Source organism: Rosa rugosa, chromosome 5 (assembly GCF_958449725.1).
Source record: "Rosa rugosa chromosome 5, drRosRugo1.1, whole genome shotgun sequence".
Lineage (NCBI taxonomy): Eukaryota > Viridiplantae > Streptophyta > Magnoliopsida > Rosales > Rosaceae > Rosa > Rosa rugosa.
This window is the reverse complement of record NC_084824.1, coordinates 40,092,280-40,118,674: the sequence shown is the minus strand read 5'-3', so window position 1 is coordinate 40,118,674 and position 26,395 is coordinate 40,092,280. Positions and strand designations below refer to the sequence as shown.

At 37.1% G+C, this 26,395-nt stretch overlaps 2 protein-coding genes across 2 annotated transcripts; both read left to right on the top strand.

Moving 5' to 3' along the window:
- Window positions 1-7,417: 7,417 nt before the first annotated feature.
- LOC133709803 (NADPH--cytochrome P450 reductase 2-like) lies at window positions 7,418-13,285 on the top strand. Its single transcript, XM_062135688.1, has 17 exons — window positions 7,418-7,975; window positions 8,089-8,148; window positions 8,278-8,354; window positions 8,448-8,505; window positions 8,613-8,733; window positions 9,375-9,444; window positions 9,550-9,747; window positions 9,833-9,925; window positions 10,167-10,392; window positions 10,536-10,619; window positions 10,737-10,888; window positions 11,221-11,317; window positions 11,727-11,876; window positions 11,975-12,052; window positions 12,161-12,283; window positions 12,393-12,506; window positions 12,789-13,285. Exons 1-17 carry the CDS (start codon window positions 7,619-7,621, stop codon window positions 12,867-12,869), a joined length of 2,139 nt encoding a protein of 712 aa, XP_061991672.1. The 5' UTR covers window positions 7,418-7,618; the 3' UTR covers window positions 12,870-13,285.
- Window positions 13,286-20,072: 6,787 nt separating this feature from the next.
- LOC133709804 (NADPH--cytochrome P450 reductase-like) lies at window positions 20,073-25,887 on the top strand. Its single transcript, XM_062135689.1, has 17 exons — window positions 20,073-20,542; window positions 20,660-20,719; window positions 20,840-20,916; window positions 21,014-21,071; window positions 21,179-21,299; window positions 21,934-22,003; window positions 22,109-22,306; window positions 22,392-22,484; window positions 22,705-22,930; window positions 23,076-23,159; window positions 23,278-23,429; window positions 23,808-23,904; window positions 24,323-24,472; window positions 24,571-24,648; window positions 24,757-24,879; window positions 24,980-25,093; window positions 25,383-25,887. Exons 1-17 carry the CDS (start codon window positions 20,285-20,287, stop codon window positions 25,461-25,463), a joined length of 2,040 nt encoding a protein of 679 aa, XP_061991673.1. The 5' UTR covers window positions 20,073-20,284; the 3' UTR covers window positions 25,464-25,887.
- The last annotated feature ends 508 nt before the right edge of the window (window positions 25,888-26,395 follow it).

Genomic DNA, 26,395 nt, shown 5'->3' with positions numbered 1-26,395 from the left:
GTTGAGAGGGCGGTGTAGGCGGCATTCACAGCTACGGGGTGCTAAGGCTCGACGGAGTTGGGGGCCGCGCGACGGAGGGAAGCTGGGATCGGAGATCTTTCTGCCAGGGGGAGATCGATCCGATCTGAACCGATCGGTGGTGCCAAACCCATTCCAGATCTGGTATCTGGCCAATGGGAGTTGTCATCTCCCGTCCGGCGAGTGGCCGCGTATTCACGGCAGTGCTGCGACGGCGGTGAAGGCTCGATCGGCAGATGGTGGTGGGTGTGCGACTGTGGGAATGCGGCTGGAACTCTTCCGAGCTTGGTGGGGCTTTTCCACATTTTTGGTCGGGTCTTGGGCCTGGGTCATGGTGTTGGGCCCAATCAGGGCTATATTGATTTTAATTTTCAGCTTGTTTGGTTTTTTTGTTGCAGCATATTTTATGCTTTTAATAAGTCCTAACCACGTTTTGGTTTGGAGATGTGGGCTTTATCCCGGCCTGCGCACCTTGCGTGCCATGTCTGCTCTAGGTAGGAGGCGAGTTCCTTGCTTTGTCAAATGGTCGCAGCCTCCTAGTGGCAGAATGAAACTAAGTGTCACCGGGTTATATTTCCGGTGGCAGCATACTAGGAAAGCTGATAGTATTGGTAACTCATGGCTCCGAGTGAGCATTATCTTTCCGGTTTGTCACCACAATTGTAAAGCGAATGGAGTAGCCCGTAGAACACTCTTCGCTAAAAGGTGCATGTTAGAATGCATATTCTTAGATGAGACGCCTGTTATTATCTCGAGTGATTCTCTTGAGGCTTATTGTAATTTGGGGTTAAGGCACTATGTCTCCCCCGTGTATTCTATGGTTTCATTAATGGTTAAGGCGTGAGAGCCGCTGCACCAGCCATTTCTTTCAAAAAAAACAAAAAAAAAAGCTCTAGCCTCGAGAGATGCAACACTAGTTATTGGTTACTTTAAAAATCGATAAAATCAATGCACATATTTAAGGTCAGAAATTGTATATGATGTTTTCAGAAAATATTTCTCTATCAATTTCGTGTCCTCTCGCTGGATAAGAAACCAATTCCAATTATATGCAATTAATGAGAGAAAATAAAATTTTGATATATATGATATTTGTAGGTGCGTGCCCTGTGGCGCCACACGCAAGCTCCTGCCTCACTCAAATAAATATGGCGGAAAGTCGTAATTGCCTAATTGGGTTGTCCGGGAGATCCAATATTATTGAGATCTTTTCCTTGTAGCCTATAGAGTTTAGAACAAGAAATGTGGCTCGTTTGCCTCCAAGTGTGTTTCTTTCTTCTTGTTTGGTTTTTTGGTCGTTTTCATTAATTCCATCTCACATGACAAATTGACAACAACATATAGATCATTTCAAGACCACAAAACGTACCAAGTGCGTCGTCATGCGTGATGGCTTAAGTAATAATGTTTATTGTGTTTTCTAGAGTTTTGTAGCTTGTTTCCACCTCCAATTACTTGGCTAATCTCAAGGGCTATGACTTGCTATTTTAAATAGGATATATATGTGGATTTTTATTTTTATTTTTTTATTAAATAAATTGTTTATATACTACAACTAGTTTATTGTGTGTTGAACTCACGACTTCTCACATATAAAGAGGAGACTTATTAAAAACAGAAAAAATATGATGGAAATATTACTCTATATACAATATGCATCTCAGAAGATTTCATTCTTTCGAGATACGGTCACATGTGATGGCCTGATGGGATCATGCAAAAGCCATGCAACAGCTTAATTATTAACATGTTTCCATGCATAGATTAATATATGTGAGCTGTGTTGGTTGTTGTCTTGTTGATTGCTGCGCTGTAACAATGCTAGAGTGTCTTTAACGTAGCATTTCATAAGAGTTGTGTTTCTTTGTTTTTCTGAGAAATTGTTGTTAAAACATGATGCAACACACTAAATCATCATAGATCAATTTATAAGAACATATACATATATATTACAGATGAATACACAAACACACATAAGAGTACTAACATGATTAGGAGTGTTACATGTATCAACACTCATGATCCCAGCTGTAATGGTTTGGTCAAGCGAAGACATCTTCAACAGCAAAGCACCAACACAGCAACAAGAGATGAGAAGGAATAGTCTTCTGCCCTCTAATACTGTTTAACCTCACTAATGGGAAATGAACTCAACGTATAAGCGTAGTAGCTAGAGGCAGGAACTATCTCCTACTTATATATAGGCAAAATTAAACTCAAGATGTCCTCATCCCATAAAAGAGTCCAACTAAATGCCCCTAAAATAAAGAAAATTGAAAACTGTTGGAATTGCTCTAAACCATTATCTAGTTAAAAAAAAAAATCTAGTAAAAAAAAAAAAGTTAACTGGTGCAGATCCACCACTGGTTGACCATCCGCCAATGTGAGGCAGGAGGCAAGACGTACAGTCATGGCAACAACAACAAACAAGGTGTAGTTTAAAATTAGCTTGCCAAAAACCTAAGGGAGATTGCTATAAGGTTTTTTTTTTTGGTAGCGTATTCTCTAATAATTTTATACTAGCTTTCTTTTGTTATAGATTAAAATTGGCTTGCAAGTGGTCTAGTGGTTGAGCGTCTTAGTTGGAAATCTCTCATACCCGCGTTTGACTCACGAAATTGTCAAAGTGTCCAGACACTGTGCTGCAATACACACTTAAAGCCTTTCACATGCGAGTGATTTGTCATTGAGATTAGAAAGCTTTTGAGATACCATGACACTATTAAAAAAACAAAAATTGACCTGCCGAAAAATCTAAGAGAAGTGGCTACGCTTTTTATTTTGATTTTTTTTAATGTATTCTTATTATTTTATACAAGCTTTGTTTTATTTTAGTAATCACAAGCTTTTGGACGTCTCACTTTTTTAACTTCCTTTATCGCTAAACCCTAGAGGGTTTTGCGGCACAACAACAACAACAACAAAATTTTCACCAACATTAATTTACGAATTGGCTTTTATAGGCGTCCTACACCTTGCACATGCTCTGCGTCATGCGTTTCTCGGAAAACCCTAACGCTCGGGCCTGCAGGTTTGCAACACCTCACCCCGTGGAGATGAGCCCTAACCTCTGAGTCTCGTATATATGTAGCACCTTGAGGCCGGCAACAGAGTCTTTTTCATTGCGGCGTCTCAACTCTTTGAGCACACTTTTCGCGGTCTTTACCTCACAACAACTTATCCTTGTGGTGGAATCAAGGAGAATGGCCGGGGACTTGGTCAAGTGTTGTGGGCGCGCAGCTCGATCACACTGGTTCGAGACCAAGACAATGCCAACTCAATGGAGGCTGTGAAGGGACTTCCTGCTAGTATGAAAATTAATTCTTTTTGTTCTTGTTTTTTATATATTTATTTTCTTCGGTGTCTATATGAATATCTGAAATAAACAATATGAATATCTGAAAGAATCAAAGAAAAACCTAGTTTCCGATGGAATTGACCTTAGTGGGCAGGCACCCTGTATCCTGTGATCACTGACTGATCCCTCCGCTGTTCAGCTTGGACTGTCAATATATTATGGAGCTGGTCAAATCCAACTTGATGGTCTACACCGAAATTGACCTATTTGGTGATTCTTTTTTTTTTTTTTTTTGAGAAAGGAATTGACCTATTAGGTGATTCGGTTTCCAACATGTATGTAATATAAAACCATGTAGACTATGCTACCAAAGAATAATGTAATATAAAGTGATTTAACACGCTATCATTTCATTCTGTGGGCGATTCTTCATGGACAAATATTTTATAGGACTTTTTGCACATTTTTCTTCTTTCTCGAATCCCTAATTTCCTTGTGCTATTGGCCTATTGCTTAATTGCTTCTCTTTCATATAATTTTGTTGATGGGATATGTTTTGTCTTTTCTTCCAATGTATTAGCGCATCAAATATAATACGGCAACGAGGAATATTTTTTTTTGGCCATCAAAAAAGACAATCGATAGGTGAGACTTTTTGAAACTGAAAAATATCGAACTGATAGCAATTCAATTGAATCGAATAGTGCGGTTTTCGATTCAAACTGAAGAAAAATTGTAAAAGCCAAGCAAAACCAAACCGCAAAGATATTAGTTATTTTTTTAATATGTAATTAATTCTTATTAGTTTTTAATTGCTGTCATGAGATCATCGTCCTTAAGTGTAACTATATTTAAGTCCTGTATATGTTTAATTTTCTACTAGTGATTAGGATTTAAGTTCTTGGAGTAATAGCTTAGGCCTTAGGCCACATCTGCTAACGTATAAAATGTTTTTTTTTCTTCAAAAATTGTTTTGCAAAACGAAAACATGCAAAAACTTGAATTTTGCATTTTCAAGATTTTTTGAGAATAAATGTCAACTCCATTAATAATAAAAAAGATTACAAAAGACAGATGTAGAAACTACATCATAAATGAAAGAAACGAAAATAAAACAATGAACATAAAACCTAGCAAAGATACGATTGGATGCAAAAATGCATCTGAGGACGCATCGGGTGTAAACCGTGCTATGTGAAAAGTTTCTAATAGTATGACCGACCATAAAAGGGTAATCTTCTATCAAAGTAACCGGTGGTATGACCGACCAAGCAGATTCCTCGTACATCTTACGTCGAAAAGAGAACAATCTTCCACCTATGTTATCGATAGTGTGACCATCCACGAAAGGGCAATCTTCTAACAATGTAACTGGTGATGTGACCATCCAAACATCTTCCAGGTAAAAAATACGCCAAATAGAGATCAATCTTCCACCAAAGTGACCTATGAACCAAAAAGATGAGAACCAAAAGAAAATCAACCTCAAAGCCCAGATCCAGGCCCAGTGCCAAGCCCAAATCCAGACCCGACCCTTGACCCAGATCCAGGCCCAGCCCCAGATCCGACCCGGATCCCAAATCCGGATCTGCAGACCAATCTGCACCACGCCGTCTCTCAACATCGTCAGCCTGGAAAAACTGTGGCCTATCGGCTCAGCATCCGGCGCACTGTCGCCCGTCGCACGCCGCCCAATGTCGCCTATATCAACCTTCCCGACGCGAATCCAGATCCGCCGTACGCGATCAAGACTCGCCTCCACCGTACGACGCTCGTCCACCACCAGAAGTGGAAAGCTATTCCACCATCCGATCCAATTGTAACTCCGTCGCATGGAAGAAAACCGAGGCAAGCAACCGTCGCCGCTACGCCAGATCCCTACCGCGCCACCGGAGTCACCCAAATCCTCCATATTCATGGAGGAAGATTCATAAGCAAACCGCGTAGGCGGCCGCTCTCTCCCCTAGCAGAGCGCTAGGTTAAAAGTCTATATTGAATACACCCAAACTTTTAAATTCCATAGATTTCTTTAAAAGTTCTACAGCATTTGAAAACGCATCTAATAATTTAATTATAGAACAATTTTTTAAAACTTGAAAACAATAAAATGTGTATGGTATAAATAATACAAAACACAATAAATGACAAGAAAAAGACAACAGAAAAAAAAAGCAAAAATTGTGTTGGCCGTACAATTGTTGGTAGGTCACCGATCGGTTGGTGAGTTCGCCGATCTCTCGATGAGATAGTTGTCCGACCGATAAGGGTGCCCCTCAATCAAGAAGGTTACTATTTGGTCATTGCGGTGGGGTTGTTGTATAGAAAACATGAACTTCCTTTTATTTTTTATTTTTTTAATCTTATGTTCCAAAAATTGTAAGTAAACGAATAAATCAGAGTAAATAAGCTATAAAAAGAGAGAAAAAAAAAAACAAACAAACAATACAGTCTCTAGCTCTATGACTCTATCAACTCTATGCAATGTGGAACAACAGATCTTGTCAAACTAGAGATAAACACATTCTCGGTGGCAATGATTAGCAGAGAAGTTGGGATTGGAATTAATCAAACCCACCAAATAATTAGGTCAAAGTTTTTTATATTAATTTGAGAAACAATAATGACCGGTACAACAAGTAATACCTACCAACCAACCACACGACTGCGGAAGCTTTTAAGGCCAACTCCCCCGCCCATCCCGGTTCCCATAGTTAGATTTAAATCGCAAGAGGCCAAAGTGTCCCTATTGGGGACGAGACACCTTATAATATGCACCTTAATTGCCACTTATGGTAATGGATTCTAGTGACTGGATCTTCTCCACTTACTTTGCTCGATACGCGTCAATCTCAAATGTCAAGTCTCAAACGAAATATTTCCACTCTGGACTGCAATCTTTGAGTTGTGCCACCTTGTTTTCTTGCCAATCACCGTAGCTGGTCTGGTCTGTGTTCCAAATACTAGCATTTTGCTTCCTTTGGCTACATGGCCATGTCAATATTTCAATTTTACTCCATATTTTTTTTCGATTACAAAAGAAGAAAACAACAACACCATTACACCCTACAAAGAAAAATTACATAATTTTACTCCATACTGCTATTAATTTGATTTATCAAATCATATTTTTGGTCTAGAATTTTCAAATGTTTTGCTTCATTAATACTTACAAAATCACAAGCCCTTTATTAAAAAAAAATAATACTTACAAAATTGAGAATGTGGAGGTGCATCCTCTTGGCAATCTTCTCCTACTAAATTGCAAGCTTGCTCGGGCAAATCAAGCACATAAATAGGGGAAAAAAAATCTATGATGGCTGATGTTCTTGCCAAATAGAGTGTGCTTCATTCTGATACTGTGTATTTTGAATACTCCTTCAAACTAGTTGCTCGAAGCCTTATTTTTACATTTTAGGTGTAGTTAAGCTTAAAAAAATTGTAATAGCCACTCTGACTAATTAATTATCGTGTTTTCTTTTAGGCCATTGCCTCTATTGTACTGAAACTTTAATTGCAACTCAAATTTGTTGAAATAGTGTACAAATTAAATACATGATGTTGTTTTTCGTTGAAATAGTGTACAAATCAAATAGAAATACACGATGTTATTTTTCGTTGAAATAGTTTTCAAATCAAATAGTCGCAGTCGCACAAGAACACCAAAGCAAAGCATAGCGCACAGTCGTCAGCACAAAATTTATACCGTGGGCCCCACGGGGAAAAAGAAAATTTACGGACCCTAATTACAATCATGTAATAATAATTAAATGCATAATTTCTATTTTCTTCATTATATTTACTTCCCATGAGACGCACGAGGGCATCTACGATTTTCCCTAATTATATTATTATTTTTTCCCCACAAGGTAACTGACACAAAAAGGCATTCACTCATTTTTTTTTATTCCCCCCCCCCCACACACAAAAAAGAAAAAATGAAAAGACAGAAATGGGCATCCAGCAGTGACTAGGAGTCTTAACCCTGGTTAACTGTGTGTTAGGTGGATTTGACTAGTCTGGTTTGGTAGGCGTTTGGTTTGGCTTCTATACACGCACGTTCCCTTCCTTCCTCTCAAAAATATATAACTCCCCTTCCCTCCTTTCCATCCTTCAAGAACTCTTCAACTACTCCACCCACCACAAACACCCATTACTACCTCTCTTAATTCTCTCCCACACTACTTCTTCTTCTTCTACGCGGTTCGCTCATTCTCGCCGGAATCCGGTCATTCTGTTCCCGCCGGCAGCTATTGTTTTCAACGCACCGGATTCCGGAGACTGTTTTTGAATCAGGATCAGGCGATGGAGTCGACTTCCGATAGCTCGATGAAAATCTCGCCGTTGGATCTGATGGCGGCGATTTTCAAGGGCAAGATGGACCCCTCCAACGCCTCCGCTGCCTCCTCTGCCGGCGCCGAGGTCACCTCCGTCATTCTCGAGAATCGTGAGTTCGTTATGATCCTGACGACCTCGATTGCCATTTTGATTGGCTGCGTCGTCGTTTTTGTGTGGCGGCGGTCGAGTGCTCAGAAGCCCAAGGTTGTCCAGCCTCTTAAGCCGTTGGTCATCACGAAGCCTGAACCGGAGCTCGACGATGGAAGCAAGAAGGTCACAATCTTCTTCGGCACGCAAACCGGTACTGCTGAGGGATTTGCCAAGGTACTACTAGTACAGTTTATTTACATTCATGCATGAATTTCGATGTCAATGGCTTTGTTAGATCATATTTTGTGTGATTTGGTTTACTTATTGGTGTTTGGTTCGAAATGTAGGCTTTGGCTGAGGAAGCGAAAGCTCGCTATGAAAAGGTCACATTCAAAGTTGTTGATTTGGTATGGCTGATTTTTTTTTTTTTTTCTTTCTATTTTTGTTTGTTTGTTAGTGTTGTTGATTTGGTTAATGTTGAAATTGAGTTTTGAAGTTTTTGAAATAATGAGATTGGGTAATTTTGTATTTGGTAGGATGATTACGCAGCTGATGACGAGGAGTATGAGGAGAAATTGAAAAATGAGAGTTTGGCAATTTTCTTCTTGGCCACGTGAGTTTCAAATTTAATTAGTGGTTCAAAGATCATTTAGATTTAGATTTTTGGTTTCATCAATAACATGCTTAATTTTGGTGGTGGATGCAGATATGGTGATGGTGAGCCGACGGATAATGCTGCTAGATTTTACAAGTGGTTTACAGAGGTAAATTTCATTGAAATTTCTTGAATGCATTGGTGTGGTTGTGGGTTATATTTTAGACCAATATATGATTGCTTTTTCTAATATGGCAATTGTGATGACGGTTATAGGGTAAAGAGAAGGAAGCATGGCTTCAAAATCTTCATTACGGAGTGTTTGGTCTTGGAAACAGGCAGTATGAGCATTTCAATAAGGTGGCCGTGGTTGTGGATGAGATCCTTGCTGCTCAGGGTATGCTTTCATATATATATATATATTTTTTTTTTGGGTACTTTTGTCTGTTTGTGCTGAAAGTCATGTGAATGTCAAACCCTGTGGATTTTGATTTTGAGATGGGACATGTTTCTATGATGCTAGTATATATCACTCATGAGCATTTGGTGGCTTCCAATGTAGCTGCACCTTGTTGTGAACCTTAACTTCTACGGAGTCCTCAGTTATTACAATATTTTAAGGTCTACTTTTTAACTGCTGTTATAACTGCCATTTTGGTCATTTCTTTACTTACTGCTTATCTGTGGTGAATTTTTGTCACGTCATTTATGGCACTTAGTTTTGAGGTAAGTATATGATCACCGTTTTATGAGTGGAATCAATGATGCAAACAGGGATTTTACTAATATTACTTTTCATTTTTTCATTTTTTCATTTAATGTTTTTATATTTTAAGTTAATAAAGCCACCACAATAGGTCCCCTAACCCTTGATCAGTAAGCAGGTACTTTTCCTTGTAAATGTCTTTGTAGGTGTCCTAGTTTTTGTGATAAAGTAATGTTGCGAGTTTAGTAGCAGAACAGAGTAGGCTTATGGTTTTTGTTTGCTCAGTTTTACACCAGCGTCCTGTTATCCAACAAACATGTAATTGTTTTCAGGTGGGAAGAGACTTGTTCCAGTGGGCCTTGGAGATGATGATCAATGCATAGAGGATGATTTCACTGCATGGTATTGAGAAGTTTCATAGCCATTGTAATTGATAAAATGTGCAGAAAACTATCTTTTTACTTATTAAAATCTCATACATTTCTACATTGTCTGATGCTATTCTAGGCGAGAGTTGATGTGGCCTGAGTTGGACCAGTTGGTTCGAGATGAGGATGATGCAACCACACCTGCTTGCACACCTTACACTGCTGCTGTCTTGGAGTATCGAGTTGTATTTAATGATGCTGCTGATGCACCAGTAGAGGATAAGAGCTGGAATAATGCAAACGGTCATGCTGTCATTGATGCTCAGCATCCATGCAGGTGACAAACCTTTCTATGTTAAAAAATTGCAATTTTTGTGTATTTTCTTATTCTTTTATCTGACATATCTTTTTGCTGTATGAAGGGCTAATGTTGCTGTGAGAAAGGAACTTCATACTCCTGCATCCGATCGTTCTTGCACCCATCTCGAATTTGATATTGCTGGCACTGGACTTACGTAAGTTGATTTTCACAGCCCTTTTTTCTTTCGTTCTCTTGTTCTCTTGCTTTCATTTCCTTTTTTTTTTTCCCAACTTCTCCCTGAATGAACATAATAGGTACTGATTATTCTAGGATTCTCGTGTTTTGAGAATGTCAGCTATTTGAGGCTTTAAAAAGAAAGTAGGAATGAATTTATTCACTGCTTATGTATGGTGCTTACAGAATAACATGCTTCTGCTTTTCTTTTCCCTTCTCAGATATGAAACTGGTGATCATGTCGGTGTGTACTGTGAGAATCTTTCTGAAACTGTGGAAGAGGCGATAAGTTTGTTGGGCTTGGCTCCGGAAACATACTTCTCGATGCACACTGATATGGATGATGGTACACCACTCAGCGGAGGCTCCTTGTTACCTCCCTTTCCACCGTGCACATTAAGAACAGCACTAACTCGATATGCTGATCTTTTGAGTTCTCCAAAAAAGGTTGGCCTCTATTTTTTGTATTTTAAAATATTTTTTATATAGGGTTGGTCCGTTTCTTTTAGAGTGGTTGGTTCATAGTTTACCTTTGTTATACTATTCTAATGGAAAGTTTGTCTAACCTTTTGTTTCTTATCATTTTCCAGTCTGCCCTACTGGCTTTAGCTGCCTATGCATCTGATCCAGCTGAAGCGGATCGATTAAGACATCTTGCATCACCTGCTGGGAAGGTAGTAAATCTGTACTTTGATATTACTTGGTACCCTAAGTTAATTAAGTATTACTTCACGAATCTGTTATTCTTAGATGTTTGTTAGTTTATAATGTTTGTCATGTAACTTCTGCAGGATGAATATGCTCAATGGATGGTTGCAAGTCAAAGAAGCCTTCTTGAGGTCATGGCTGAATTTCCATCAGCCAAGCCCCCACTTGGAGTCTTCTTTGCAGCAGTTGCTCCAAGGTTGCAGCCTAGATACTATTCAATCTCATCATCCCCGAGGTAAATATTTTTTCTTCTTCTTCTTTCTCTCTTAAACATTTCTATATCAGTAGCTTCAATAGGATCCAGATACTACTGTATTTCTCTTATAAACAATAAGAACATTCTACAGCTGAGGTTTAGTCTTATTATTATATGAATGAGGGTAAATATGATCCACCTCATATCTTACTGCGCTATCCAGGAAATAAGTATATCATTAGAAAAATCTAATGATCTCATTCAACAAATAATGTTTCTATGAAATTGATTTTTATATGTGTTTATATATGTCTCTTATATTCATATTTCTTGGAATTTCATTGCGTACTTATTGCAAATATATTCCACAGGATGGCACCATCTAGAATTCATGTTACTTGTGCACTGGTTTATGACAAAACATCAACAGGAAGGATTCACAAAGGAGTGTGTTCAACCTGGATGAAGGTATTTTATATGTTCTTTTCTTTGAATCTTTGTTGCTTGATTATACATTGAAGAGCATCACAACTGTGGAGGAGAACTGATATGATAAGACCTCTCAAGCTAAAAATACTGAAATGAGTGCAGTATACCTGCATTGTCCTAGATTATAAACCAGAGTACCTGTTACTGATTTTGGAATATCATAACTGAGTGTTCAACTTTTGAAATCAGGGCAATGCGGAGGAATTGTTTTGCAACTTATCTGTTTGTAATTTACGCATTACTTATCTTTTCGATGATCTTATATCCTTACATGTATTAATATCGCCCTGGATATATGTGAAGCAAACTTAGCTGTGTAACTGCTATGTATGATTTTTACTTTTTTTGCAAGTTTGAAAATAACCATTTCTTTTCAATCCTTCTGCAGAATTCTGTGCCTTCAGCAAAAAGTGATGATTGTAGTTGGGCACCCGTTTTTGTTCGGCAATCAAACTTCAGACTTCCTGTTGATACTAAAGTACCTATTCTTATGATTGGTCCTGGAACTGGATTGGCTCCTTTCAGGGGTTTCCTGCAGGTATTTATTGGCTGCCTAATGTTCATTCACTTTGTTCATCACCTTCATAAATCCCAATTTCTAGCACACTATAATTAATAATGAATTTCCTCTTCCAGGAAAGATTAGCTCTTAAAGAAGATGGAGCAGAACTTGGACCCTCCGTATTATTCTTTGGATGCAGAAATAGTCAAACGGTAAGTTTCTCTAGAAAGATCCATATGGTTGTGGTGGACAAGTATTGGGCGCTTGCTGGTTTGTTTGCCTAGTTCGAGTGCGAAATTGATTTACTGCTATTATTGCAGGACTACATTTACGAAGATGAGCTGAACAACTTTGTAGAAAAAGGTGCACTTTCTGAGCTTGTGGTTGCATTCTCCCGCCAGGGACCCACCAAGGAATATGTGCAACATAAAATGATGCAGAAGGTTTGCCACCTACTCAAGTCTCAAGTCTCAACCTCTGCCTACATCCCACAGTTTACAGTTTTTTCTTCATTACTGTGAAACACCAATGACCTGTTTCTTTTGTGTTCAGGCGTCAGACATCTGGAATATGCTATCTCAGGGAGGTTATATTTACGTTTGTGGTGATGCTAAGGGCATGGCCAGGGATGTCCACCGAACTCTTCACACAATCGTGCAGGAGCAGGTATGTGAATATAAGTTTGTGGTCACAATTGTCACCCACCTATGATGACATCCAAAAAGCAAATCCACCTACCACATATTTGTGGTTATAGTGAACCAACTAACCCAATGCTCAGAGAGCCATATGGTAGGAAATGCCCCTTGGCATTTGAAGACAAAAAGAAAGATAAAATTTCATCTGTGGATACAGAACTGTAATTTCATGCACTGCCTGGAATTTTAATTTGTTAGTGTTAAAATTTGTCGAATCATACAAATTAATCATGCTGATTTTAAATTTCAGGGATCTCTGGACAGCTCAAAAGCTGAGAGCATGGTGAAAAATCTGCAAATGAATGGCAGGTATTTGCGTGATGTGTGGTAATAATTCCCTCCTAGAGAAAAGAGGGAAGTTGCAGTATATCCTTAAAATATATATATATATATATCTTCTGCCGAGGCCAAGTTTGGGACACACATTTGTGAGGGCCTTTTCGGATGCCTGCCCTTTCCAGCCTTGACAGGACAATAGCTCGTGTTGTGATTAAAGCAATTGGTTCTGTGATTCTTTCTTTCCCCTACCTACCCATATGAAGGATTTTTTGGTTCTTGTAATTTATAGACACAGTTATATGATAAGTAGGAATAGTTTATCAGACTCTAATTTTCGTTGTACGAACCTACAAGAAGGTTCAAATGACAGACAAATCTTTATTTCTTTTGCCCATCTGTAATTGTATTACATGGATCATTGTAGTTAACGTTTGGTATCTAAAGTATACATAAGCGTAATTTATTATCTGTTCGTGACTGCTGGTTCAATGCTGCCACAGTCGAAATTGCAGTAGCGAAACAGTATTAAAAAAAGAAGCATAACTTGGAATCACTGGAGGGCTGGCGCTAGAGAGAAATGCCAGAAGTGAACAAACAAGGTATTAAAAGCAAACAAAGAAACGGAAATGAGAGAATCCAAGAAAATACGACGACTATTACATATACTAAAGCTCTAACTCTTACACCCATATTGATTTACTATTGTGCCCCTAATGTTGTGTTTATTACTATTCTGCCCCTCATGCTGTTTTACTATTTTATCCATTCCTCCCAATTAAATTACCCATAGAATTCAAGTATGTAATTTAGACCTTAATTAAATTAGAATTGGGAGTGAGATAATGGAAGATTTTGATCTCATAACTCACACCATTCATATGGTGTGTTGGCAATTTCTAGTGTTCTCTAAATTACCAACGTCTCCATTCAAATTGAGTTTTCGAGTCACGTGTGAAATTTGCGGTCGCTATTTGTGTGGATTTCGAATAATGTTTGAAATTTGCCGTCGTTATTCATATATTCTTTCTTTATTTTCTTACCTACCCTCGAGCCTACGAGTAGCATTGAGGCGTGATGAGGTTGAAAATGAAGTAAATATAAAGTTTAAGGTAGTTGATAGATACCTGCGTCGGTCAGAGATCACATACTTCCAACAACTTCCAACTACAATAATGCATTTTAAGTGGCTCATTATATATAAATTAGTACTGCCTCTACAGAATGAGCCAGCTAGTCAGCTACCAATTAAGAAATGGTTTCAATAATTGGCTTTCTAATCAAGGAGATGACGATTGATTACTTTGGAGCGGTTACTTGGACTGTAAGATTTAGGCTGCCAAAATTGCCATTAAGAAACATAGAAATCAAGAAAAGTATGCTTGGTCCAAATTTGATGTTAAAAATATAAGGGAGGGCGTATTTAATTAAAATTTTAAAAAGTCTTTAATAATTTTGTAGTATTCGATGAAGAGTTAAAATATCCATTCAAATTTAATAGTATTAAAAAATTCAATGATTTTCAATGATTTTGTTAAATGGTAGATTGTGGAAGATTTTAGAGTGCTCGGTATAAATAACCACACTGAAAATGGATAATTCCTTTAACACCCTTTTAAAATAAAATTGTTCCTCTTAAGTCCTCTTTTGTTTTACATTTCTTTTTAAACCCTTCATTCTTTATATAAAACTTAACTTACCTAAACTATCATTCTTTTTTACAAAGCATGTCAACTAACTTAAGACAAGGGCATGCCACGTCAGCTGTATCGATAAAACACATTTTCACTCAATTTTGTCAAAAATTATTGAGGCCTAGGCCTGCCACATATAGCTGTATTCAACTGTATTAACTTGTATCAACAAAACACATTTTCACCAAATTTTGTCTCAAATTACTCTCGGGGCCTGGGCCCACCACGTCAAGTTGTATCAAATGCTATCAACAAAACACATTTTCACTCAATTTTGTCCCAAATCACCCTCGAAGCCTTACATCAAGCTGTATCAAACATCAAGCTGTATCAAACTGTATCAACAAAACACATTTGATTGGATTTACATATAAATAAATATAAATATCAACTTCATCTATATCAAAAAAGAGACTCTAAGTGGCTTAAAAGATGCTTACTAGTCTACAAAAGTATAATAATCAAACTAAGACATATGACTCATATAGTACGAATTGTAATGATGAACATGATAGTCATAGATATCTTTGGAGTTGCCGACTGTTTCTCCTATAAGGGGATAGGGGATAATAAGGATGAATCTAACTGAAATATTGGTCATGTATGTCTCCATATTGATTATATCCATAAGCGTTATAGCCAACTTGATTGTTGCCTTCATGATAGTCATTTGAGGTCTCACTGTGCTTTGTGCCTAAACTGATAGAGCCAAAACTTAAGGCAATTGAAGCAACATCAGATCTGTATTTTGATCATCAGTTGCACCTCTAGTCATTCTCTCGTAAACAATCTTCTCTTGAGCACCATGACCAGCTGTTCTAGCTCCATGGTCTTCATCTTGGGTGACATGATCAAAATTGCTTTCACAGGTAAATTGGTTCAATCCTCCACCCATAGAAGATTGTCCGTATTCATACCCTTCACCTCCACCATCTTTTTTGCTTTCACTATAGTCATCACTATTAGAACTATCCGGAGTTGCTGTACCACCCCACGCATCATCACTATCTAAATTATCTCCCGGATTTTTAACAACTTCTTCAGATAAGACCCTCTCTACATTGATTCCATCATTAGTTGTAGTTTCTACAACTTGTGGATGAGGGTTGCCAACTTCATCATCAAGGTGTGCAAGTGTCACACCCCAAACCCGAGACCAATATTATATTGAAATATGGTACCCGAATTCGTGATGTGGGTTGTTTCAAACAAAACTTCCTCAAAGAATAAATTAAAGTAAGAGAATTTGTAAATAAGTCTGAATAGTACTTTTATTAGGAATTGAAATTATTATTTTTACAATACTGAAGTTGAACAAAAATATATTACATTATTTCTCTTGAATTAGTAGTAGAAAATAAAACATTCATTTATTTAGAGAATCACCCCACTTTCCCCAAGCGTCTACTCGTTACCTGAAAACAAGAAGGTGTAGCATCATGAGCAACACAAGCCCAGTAAGTACACAACTTACATTCTTATATTAATGTGTCTTATAAGAAATCAAACTTGGACAACCAAGTTAAAATGTACCAAGAACCATTTATAAGTTCATACGAATTCTTAAATATGTATATATATACACACAATACACACACACATATATACAAATATATTCATTCGTGTGAATGGTTTATGAGACTGGTAATAAATCACTTAATCACATCTCCTTATTGAACCAACAAATATTGCAGCATTAATATGTGAAATAAACTTTAAGCAATACATGCTTGATTCTCTTTTCACTTAGCACCATAACATATTGATAATATATATCGCAGACAGATATTTGATCAAAATAATATAAGTACACTTCTCTTCTTAGTGAATTTTCAAATTAACTGGTAACAAATCATAAATCCACGTGTTATGGTCCATAATACCAAAACACGGGAAAGCCAGGTTGACTGGTAATAATTCATAAATCCACGTGCTAGGGTCCATAATACCAAAGCACGGGTAAGCCGCAGCATACTGAGGACACCTCCAAAGTATGTATACCCAAGGTAGACACCTCTTTCCTATGAGTATAATAGTGCACTATCTGTAGGGACTAGGGCCCAGGCTAACTTCTCATAACACAAAACACTTTTACCAGTAATTCACTTAAGCACGGGGTAGTACTAATCACTCGGCTTCACAACTGTACTTTTCGGACATAATCAAATTCACAAAATACAATCTTTATGAATTATAGATCGTAATATATGTATATGTACACACACATATAGAGACATATACTTAGGAATAATCTCATATGAAAACATATGTAACATAATTGTATAACATAAAATAAGTAAATTCACTAGCAAATAACATAATTAAAAAGAAGCTTATACATAATTGAAATCAAGTAAAATAATAAAGCACAAGCATTAAATGAGTAACAATACAAAATTAAATTATAGTTAATATTTCAGTTCTTATGTCCAAATCCATCGACCCTGTTCATGTTTCTCCAATTAGAGTCATCAAACTTCAAGATGTGTTATGTTGTCCATCACAAGTCCGAATTAGTCAAATGAGTACACCAATTCAAAGGGTTTTTCACAAGGAATCTAATGGAATAAGTCATGTAATCCTGTTCTTAGTCACATAGTCCAGAAATGGTGAAGATCCATAACAGTGCAGAAACCGATATTTTTGATACTGACCTTTGGTGTTTAAGTCTTTACGTTCCTTGTATTTTACCATTAATTCTCAAACTCTCCAGATCACAAGTAGAGGTCCTAAGCTTCAAATTGATATAAAGTTTGTAGAAAACGGATAAGAAATGAGGGAGATATGAATTTTTGAAGTTGTGATGGCTGTATGAGATTTCCAGCGAGTTTAAAAGTTGAAAACTTTGATTAGCCATAACTTCTTCATTTCTTAACCTTTTTTAGTGATTCAAAAGCCTAAACTGAAGAAATTTTGATGAGGAATTTAATACTGTAAATATTTTTAACAAAACAGACTTTGTTATATACGAAAATACAGGTTTGCAGCAAAGCAGATCCTTTTCCATTTTATCATTGATTATGTAGTTTGATAAATCTTAAAGACAAAAGAACATAGAAATGTATTCATGTACTTACTTAAGGAAATCAGAAGGTCTTGTGATCAAACTTTGGACTTCTTTCACAAAAAGGAAACTTCTTAAGAGAAATAGGATGAAGGATTTGTGTGAAGAACTTCTAGTTGAGTTTTCTCTTCAACTAAGGGAGTTTTAGATCAATTTTGCATTTGATCTTCAAGCTTGTAGGAAGTATGATCAGATCATATGCTTAAATAGGCTAGAATTAAGCATAAAATAAGTAAGTGACTAATTATTATAAGGTGAGTGACTAATCACTATTTAAGTTAAATGATTAAAAGGATAAGATAAAATTAAAAAAAGTAATAAAAGAAAGAAAGCATAAATCATATCATAAAACATAAATCCACTTGCTAAATATATATATTTATACACACATATCCATATGCACATTTACCCAAATAATAAGTAAAGAACTTTAGTGCTTTCTTAAGGTAAAAATAGCAATAATTTGTACTAAAATAACATGCATCACAAAAATAACATAGATAATAGTCTTGAGTTTGAAAACAAATATCGAGTGTACACAAGTAATACGAACTAACGTATTTTAGAAAGTTTACTAGAACTCTAAAAATTTACCTATATAACTTGTAAGTATAGCATGTGGTATCATCGGTTTCTAAAAAAAAGTTTAAGGTATCTTAGAGTGCTCTACAGTGATACTAAGTTTTGGGTTATTACAGCAAGCATAATCCAATCATGGAGGGAATCACTGCCATTATTAAGCTGTTTACTTGCAACATGAAGTAGGTTGATATAGTTGTTTTCATTGACCACATTATTTATTGCTTGTTTTTCGCGCTGTAGTAGATTTACATTGTAGTAGCAGTATACAAGTTTTTCCAACTTCTGATAGGCAAGAGGATTCCTTTGCTTCATGTGAATAAGAGCAAATGTAATCCAATTTCTCTCACATGCAGAAGAAGAAGCCGTTTGTTCTAAAGTACGCATTGCAATTCTTGATATGTTTGGTGCAGAATACCTACATTGTACCCATCAATCAGCTGTAAATGAACTACAATGAGTTATTTATATAGTAGATCAACATTTTATAATAATGAAATTACATATAAACCACAAACCTGATTTTCTAGTATCTTGTGTTTTAATTGCTATGGTTGTGCCAAATGATTCCTTTGCATCTCTAAAGCATACAGTATGCATTAACCATTTGAACATTGGTCATGTATAGTGCCAACCATTTTTAAGGTTGTCATCAATAAGAAGTTACCTCATGGCTCATCAACAAACTTTTCCATAACATTGTGTCCACTTTTATTGAGAGGATTTCTCCTCACCTGGATTCCTTTAGAGGGGATTTCTCCTCACTTGGATCCTCCTTGAGGGGATTACTCATAACTCATATTCGCCTTGAGGGGATTTATCCTCACACAGATTCACCTTTAGGGAATTACTCCTTACTTAGAATTGCCTTGAGGGGATTTCTCCTCACCCACATTACCCTTGAGGGGATTTCATCTCACCCAAATCTGCCTTCAAAGTTTCACCTCGAGGCATTTTTCCCAAATAGGTAGTGCTATCTCTCTATTATGCCATTTCCTAACTAGAAACCGTTCTTAAAATTTTACACCTCACATAACCTCTATATTCTATAATATGTATGTTTCCCTGTGAATAATTGAGTAATTTTTTTTTTCTCTTGTAACATTTTACAGATATTTCTTCATTTTGTCGGGATATATCTCAAATATATGATATATCGGGAATATTTGACCATATTGGAGAAATTTCGTAGAAATGGTGGAAGATAACATAGGTTCCCTATGATATATCAGTCACTCTAAAAAGAGATATATCAGAGATTTAGCAGATATTTCAATCCTTGATCACATCTTCAGCCCTCGTCACCGTCCTTCCGCTAAACCCGCCTATCCTATGCCAAACGGACGTGATGACTGATGAGTATGCGAGAAAAAATAAATATATATATTTTTTTTTCAGAAGAGAAACTTCATTTATAATGAAAGATTACAATGGGCAAGGTGTAAAAGTCATTCTATCAGCAGCCAACATGAATGTGATAGAACAGTAATTTGCCCACACTAGACTTCAAACTAAAAATTCATACTGACACACTGTTGGAGCCAAGAAAGCTCCGACTCAAAACAACGCAAAAACTGACTAACAAGGCTTGTTTTGCAAAGCGATAGAAAACTTTACTACCCTCTTGTCTTACAAATCGCCTACTATAAACTGTAAAAGACTCGACTAAACATAACCCGAAGCACAACGTAGTTATGACATATTCAACTAAACAGAACTTCAATTTCAAATCCATGCACCAGAAACAGTGGAGCCAATACATCTCAACTCGCATCCAACCAAGAAGAATTGAGAAAAGTAAATATGAAAGTTAAAATTGTAAATGTACATGTTTAAAAAAGGGCTTAAAAAGAAGGGTAAAAAAGAAATGTCAAAAAAGGAGGGTGCATCAGTGCATGTGTAAAAGAGGCTTTCCCTCTCAGTCAATGACGACTTGATGAGATAGAAGACTTTACCAAAGTAATTTTGCTCATCTTTCTTTCTTAATCTCTCTATTCTACTCATTTAATTGTTCTTCATTCAAACCATGTGATTAAACCCATGAATTATCTTATATAATTATCCTAGCCTAATAGCAATCAAATCTTTTTGCTGCTCGAAGAAGCAAAAAGATTTGATTGCGCCGCCGATCTGATGGACCCCTCCAACGAGGTCACCTCCGTCATTCTCGACAATCGCGACTTCGTTATGATCCTCACGACCTCGATTGCCGTTTTGATCGGCTGCGTCGTCGTTTTTGTGTGGCGGCGATCGAGCGCTCAGAAGCCCAGGGTCGTCCAGCCTCTTAAGCCGTTGATCATCGCGGAGCCTGAGCCGGAGCTCGACGATGGAAGCAAGAAGGTCACAATCTTCTTCGGCACGCAAACCGGTACTGCTGAGGGATTTGCCAAGGTACTACTAGTACAGTTTTTCACATTAATGCTTGAATTTCGATGTCAATGGCTTTGTTAGATCATATTTTGTGTGATTTGGTTTACTTACTGGATTGGTGTTTGGTTCGAAATGTAGGCTTTTGCTGAGGAAGCGAAGGCTCGCTATGAAAATGTCACATTCAAAGTTGTTGATTTGGTATGGCTGATTTTTTTTTTTTTTTTTTTCTATTTGTTTTTGTGTTTTTGATTTGGTTAATGTTGAAATTGAGTTTTGAAGTTTTTGAAATAATGAGGTTGGGTGATTTGTATTTGGTAGGACGATTATGCAGCTGATGACGAGGCGTATGAGGAGAAATTGAAAAATGAGAGTCTGGCAATTTTCTTTTTGGCGACGTGAGTTTCAAATTTAATTAGTGGTTTAAAGATGTTATAGCAATATTTTGATTTTTGGTTTCATAAATAACATGTTTGAATTTGGTGGTGGATGCAGATATGGTGATGGTGAGCCGACGGATAATGCTGCTAGATTTTACAAGTGGTTTACAGAGGTAAGTTTCATTGAAATTTCGTTAATGCATTGGTGGGGTTGTCGGTTATATTTTAGACCAATATATGAGTGCTTTTTCTAATATGGCAACTGTGATGACGGTTATAGGGTAAAGAGAAGGAAGCATGGCTTCAAAATCTTCATTACGGAGTGTTTGGTCTTGGAAACAGGCAGTATGAGCATTTCAACAAGGTGGCCGTGGTTGTGGATGAGTTCCTCGCTGCTCAGGGTATGCTTTCATATATATATATATATATATATATTTTTTTTTGGGTACTTTTGTCTGTTTGTGCTGAAAGTCATGTGAATGTCAAACCCTGTGGATTTTGATTTTGAGATGGGACATGTTTCTATGATGCTTGTATATATCACTCATGAACATTTGGTGGCTTCCAATGTAGCTGCACCTTGTTTTGAACCTTCACTTTTATGGAGTCCTTAGTTATTGCAATATTTTAAGTGCTGCTTTTTAACTGCCGTTATAACTGCCATTTTGGGCATCTCTTTAGTTACTGCTTATCTGCGTGGTGAATTTTTATCACGTCCCTTGTGGCATTTAATTTTGAAGCAAGTATATGATCGCTGTTTTATGAGTGCAATCAATGATGCAAACAGGGATTTTACTAAAATTACTTTTCCTTTTTTCATTCACTGTTTATATTTTTAAGTTAATAAAAATAGGTCCCTAACCCTTGATCAGTAAGAATGTACTTTACCCTGAAAATGTCTTTGTAGGCGTCCTAGTTTTTGTGATAAATTAATGTCGTGAGTTTAGTAGCCAGAAGCAGGGTAGGCTTATGGTTTTCGTTTGCTCAGTTTTACACCAGCGTCCAGTTATCCAGTAAACATGTAAATGTTTTCAGGTGGGAAGCGACTTGTTCCAGTGGGCCTCGGAGATGATGATCAATGCATAGAGGATGATTTCACCGCATGGTATTGAGAAGTTTCATAGCCATTGTATTTGATAAAATGTGCAGAAAACTATCTTTTTACTTATTAAAATCTCATACATTTCTACATTGTCGGATGCTATTCTAGGCGAGAGTTGATGTGGCCTGAGTTGGACCAGTTGCTTCGAGATGAGGATGATGCAACCACACCTGCTTGCACACCTTACACTGCTGCTGTTTTGGAGTATCGAGTTGTATTTCATGATGCTGCTGATGTATCAGTAGAGGATAAGAGCTGGAATAATGCAAATGGTCATGCTGTTATTGATGCTCAGCATCCATGCAGGTGACAAACCTCTCTATGTTCAAAAATTGCAATTTTTGTGTGTTTTCTTATTCTTTTATCTGACGTATCTTTTTGCTGCATGAAGGGCTAATGTTGCTGTGAGAAAGGAACTTCATACTCCTGCATCTGATCGTTCTTGCACCCATCTCGAATTTGATATTGCTGGCACTGGACTTACGTAAGTTGATTTTCACAGCCCTTTTTTCTTTTGTTCTCTTGCTTTCATTTCCTTTTTTTTTTCCCCAACTTCTCCCTGAATGAACGTTATTATTCTAGGATTCTCGTGTTTTGAGAATGTCCGCTATTTGAGGCTTTAAAAAGAAAGTAGGAATGAATTTATCCACTGCTTATGTATGGTCCTTACAGAACATGCTTCTGCTTTTCTTTTCCCTTCTCAGATACGAAACTGGTGATCATGTCGGTGTGTACTGTGAGAATCTTTCTGAAACTGTGGAAGAGGCGATAAGTTTGTTGGGCTTGGCACCGGAAACACACTTCTCGATGCACACTGATAAGGATGATGGTACACCACTTAGCGGAGGCTCCTTGTTACCTCCCTTTCCACCGTGCACGTTAAGAACAGCACTAACTCGATATGCTGATCTTTTGAGTTCTCCGAAAAAGGCTGGCCTCTATTTTTTGTAGTTTTTTTAATATTTTTTATACAGGGTTGGTCCGTTTCTTTCAGCGTGGTTGGTTCATTGTTTATCTTATTTTTACTATTCCAATGGTAAGTTTGGGTAACCTTTTGGCTCTTATCATTTTCCAGTCTGCCCTGCTGGCTTTAGCTGCCTATGCATGTGATCCAGCTGAAGCGGATCGATTAAGACATCTTGCATCACCTGCTGGGAAGGTAGTAAAATTTTTACTTTGATATTACTTTGTACCCAAAGTTAATGAAGCATTACTTGACGCATTTATTATTCTTAGATGTGTGTTAATTTCTAATATTTGTCATGTAACTTCTGCAGGATGAATATGCTCAGTGGATGGTTGCGAGTCAGAGAAGCCTTCTTGAGGTCATGGCTGAATTTCCATCAGCCAAGCCCCCACTTGGAGTCTTCTTTGCAGCAGTTGCTCCAAGGTTGCAGCCTAGATACTATTCAATCTCGTCATCCCCGAGGTAAATTTTCTTTCTTCTTCCTTCTCTCTTAAAAATTTCTATATCAGTAGCTTCAATAGGGATCCAGATACTACTGTATAGAAGTTCTCTTAACAAATTCTTCTTCCTTCTATATTTCATGAATAGAAGTTCTCTTATAAACAATAAGAACATTCTACAGCTGAGATTTAGTCTTATTATTATATGAATGAGGGTAAATATGATCCACCTCATATCTTAGTGCGCTATCCAGGATATAAGTATATTAGAAAAATCTAATGATCTCCTTCAACAAATAATGTTTCGATGAAATTGATTTTTATATCTGTGTTTATATGTCTTTTATATTCATCTTTCTTGGAATTTGATTGCTGTAGTTATTGCAAATATATTTCACAGGATGGCACCATCTAGAATTCATGTTACTTGTGCACTAGTTTATGACAAAACATCAACAGGAAGGATTCACAAAGGAGTGTGTTCAACCTGGATGAAGGTATTTTATATGTTTATATGTTCTTTTATTTGAATCTTTGTTGCTTGATTATATATTGAAGAGCATAACAACTGTGGAGGAAAACTGATATGAGAAGACCTCTCTAAGCTAAAAATACTGAAATGAATGCAGTATACCTGCATTTTCCTAGATTATAAACCAGAGGACCTTTTACTGATTTTGGAATATCATAACTGAGTATTCAACTTTCAAAATCAGGGCAATGCTGTGGACTTGCTTTGCATATTATTTGTTTGTAATTTAGCATCGCTTATGTTTTTGATGATCTTATATCCTTACATGTATAAGTATCCCCCTGGATATATGTGAGGCAAACTTAGCTGTGTAAACTGCTATGTTTGACTTTTTCTTTTTGTACAAGTTTGAAAGTAATCATTTCTTTTCAATCCTTCTGCAGAATTCTGTGCCTTCCGCAAAAAGTGGAGATTGTAGTTGGGCACCCGTTTTTGTTCGGCAATCAAACTTCAGACTTCCCGTTGATACTAAAGTACCTATTCTTATGATTGGTCCTGGAACTGGATTGGCTCCTTTCAGGGGTTTCCTGCAGGTATTTTTTGGCTGCCTAATGTTCATTCACTTTGTTCGTCACCTTCATAAATCCCAATTTCTAGCACACTATAATTAATAATGGATCTCCTCTTCCAGGAAAGATTAGCTCTTAAAGAAGATGGAGCAGAACTTGGACCCTCCGTATTATTCTTTGGATGCAGAAATAGTCAAATGGTAAGTTTCCCTAGAAAGGTCCATATGGTTGTGGTGGATGAGTATTGGGCGCTTGCTTGTTTGTTTGCCTCATTCAAGCACGAAATTGATTTACTGCTATTATTGCAGGACTACATTTATGAAGATGAGCTGAACAACTTTGTAGAAAAAGATGCACTTTCTGAGCTTGTGGTTGCATTCTCCCGCCACGGACCCACTAAGGAATATGTGCAACATAAAATGATGCAGAAGGTTTGCCGCCTACTCAAGTCTCAACCTCTGCCTACACCTACAGTTTACAGTTTTCCTTCGTTAATGTGAAACACCAATGACCTGTTTCTTTTGTGTTCAGGCTTCAGACATCTGGAACATGCTATCTCAGGGAGGTTATATTTACGTTTGTGGTGATGCTAAGGGCATGGCCAGGGATGTCCACCGGACTCTTCACACAATCGTGCAGGAGCAGGTATGTGAATATAAGCAGCTATTTAGAATTTATGGCATGTGCTGTCACCTACCTATTATGAAGGTGATGACACCCAAAAAGCAAAACCACTACCACATATTTGTGGTTATAGTGAACCAACTAACTCAATGCTTAGAGAGCCATATGGAAGGAAATAGCCCGTGGCATTTGAGGATAAAAGAAAGATAAGATACAGAACTGTAATTTAATGCACTGCCTGGAATTTTAATTTAGTGGTGTTAAAATTTGTTGAGTCATACAAATTAATTATGCTGATTTTAAATTTCAGGGATCTCTGGACAGCTCCAAAGCTGAGAGCATGGTGAAAAATCTGCAAATGAATGGCAGGTATTTGCGTGATGTGTGGTAATATAATAGTTCATCTACGTATCTACTTCCGTCGTAGAGAAGAGGGAAGTTGCAGTATATCCGTAAAATATGTATATCATCTGCCATGGCCAAGTTTAGGATACACGCATTTGTGAGGGCTTTTTCTGATGCCTTCCCTTTCCGGACTTGACAGTACAATTGTTGTGATTAAAGCAATTGGTACTGTGATTCTTTTCCCCCCTACCTACCCATATGAAGGACTTTTTGGTTCTTGTAATTTATAGATACAGTTATATAGTAAGTAGGAATAGTTTATGGACTCAAATTTTCGTTGTAAGAACCTACAAAAAGGTTCAAATGACAGAAATTTTTGTTTCTTTTTCCCATCTGTAATTGTATTACACGGATCATTGTAGTTAAAGTTTGGTATCTGAAGTATACATAGGGTGTTGTCACAGTGGAAATTCCAGTAGCGAAACGGTGTTAATCAAAGAAGCATTTAACGTGGAATGACTGGTTCACTGCCATGCATGGTTGGTGTTAGAGGGATATGAAGTGAACAAACATGGTATTAAAAGCAAACAAAGAAATGGAAATGAGAGAATCCAAGAAAATACGGTATTTGCTCTACCAACGTTACCATGTTTAACTTATGCCATTCTATCAAGTATTAGCCAAATTTAACCTGTTTTCTTAGAGCATGTCATGTCAAATTGAGTTTTTCGTGTCATGTATGAAAATTGCAACGGCAATCTATGTGGATTTCGAGTCATTCTTGAAAATTGCCGTCGCTATTTATATATTCATTCTTCCATTTTTGACCTACCCTCGAGCCAACAAATAGCATTGAAGCATGATGAGGTTGAAAATGAAGTAAATAACAAGTTTAAGGCAGTTGATAGATACATCTATCAATCCATTCAATCACATATACGTACTTCCAACTTCCAACTTCCAACTACAATAATGCAT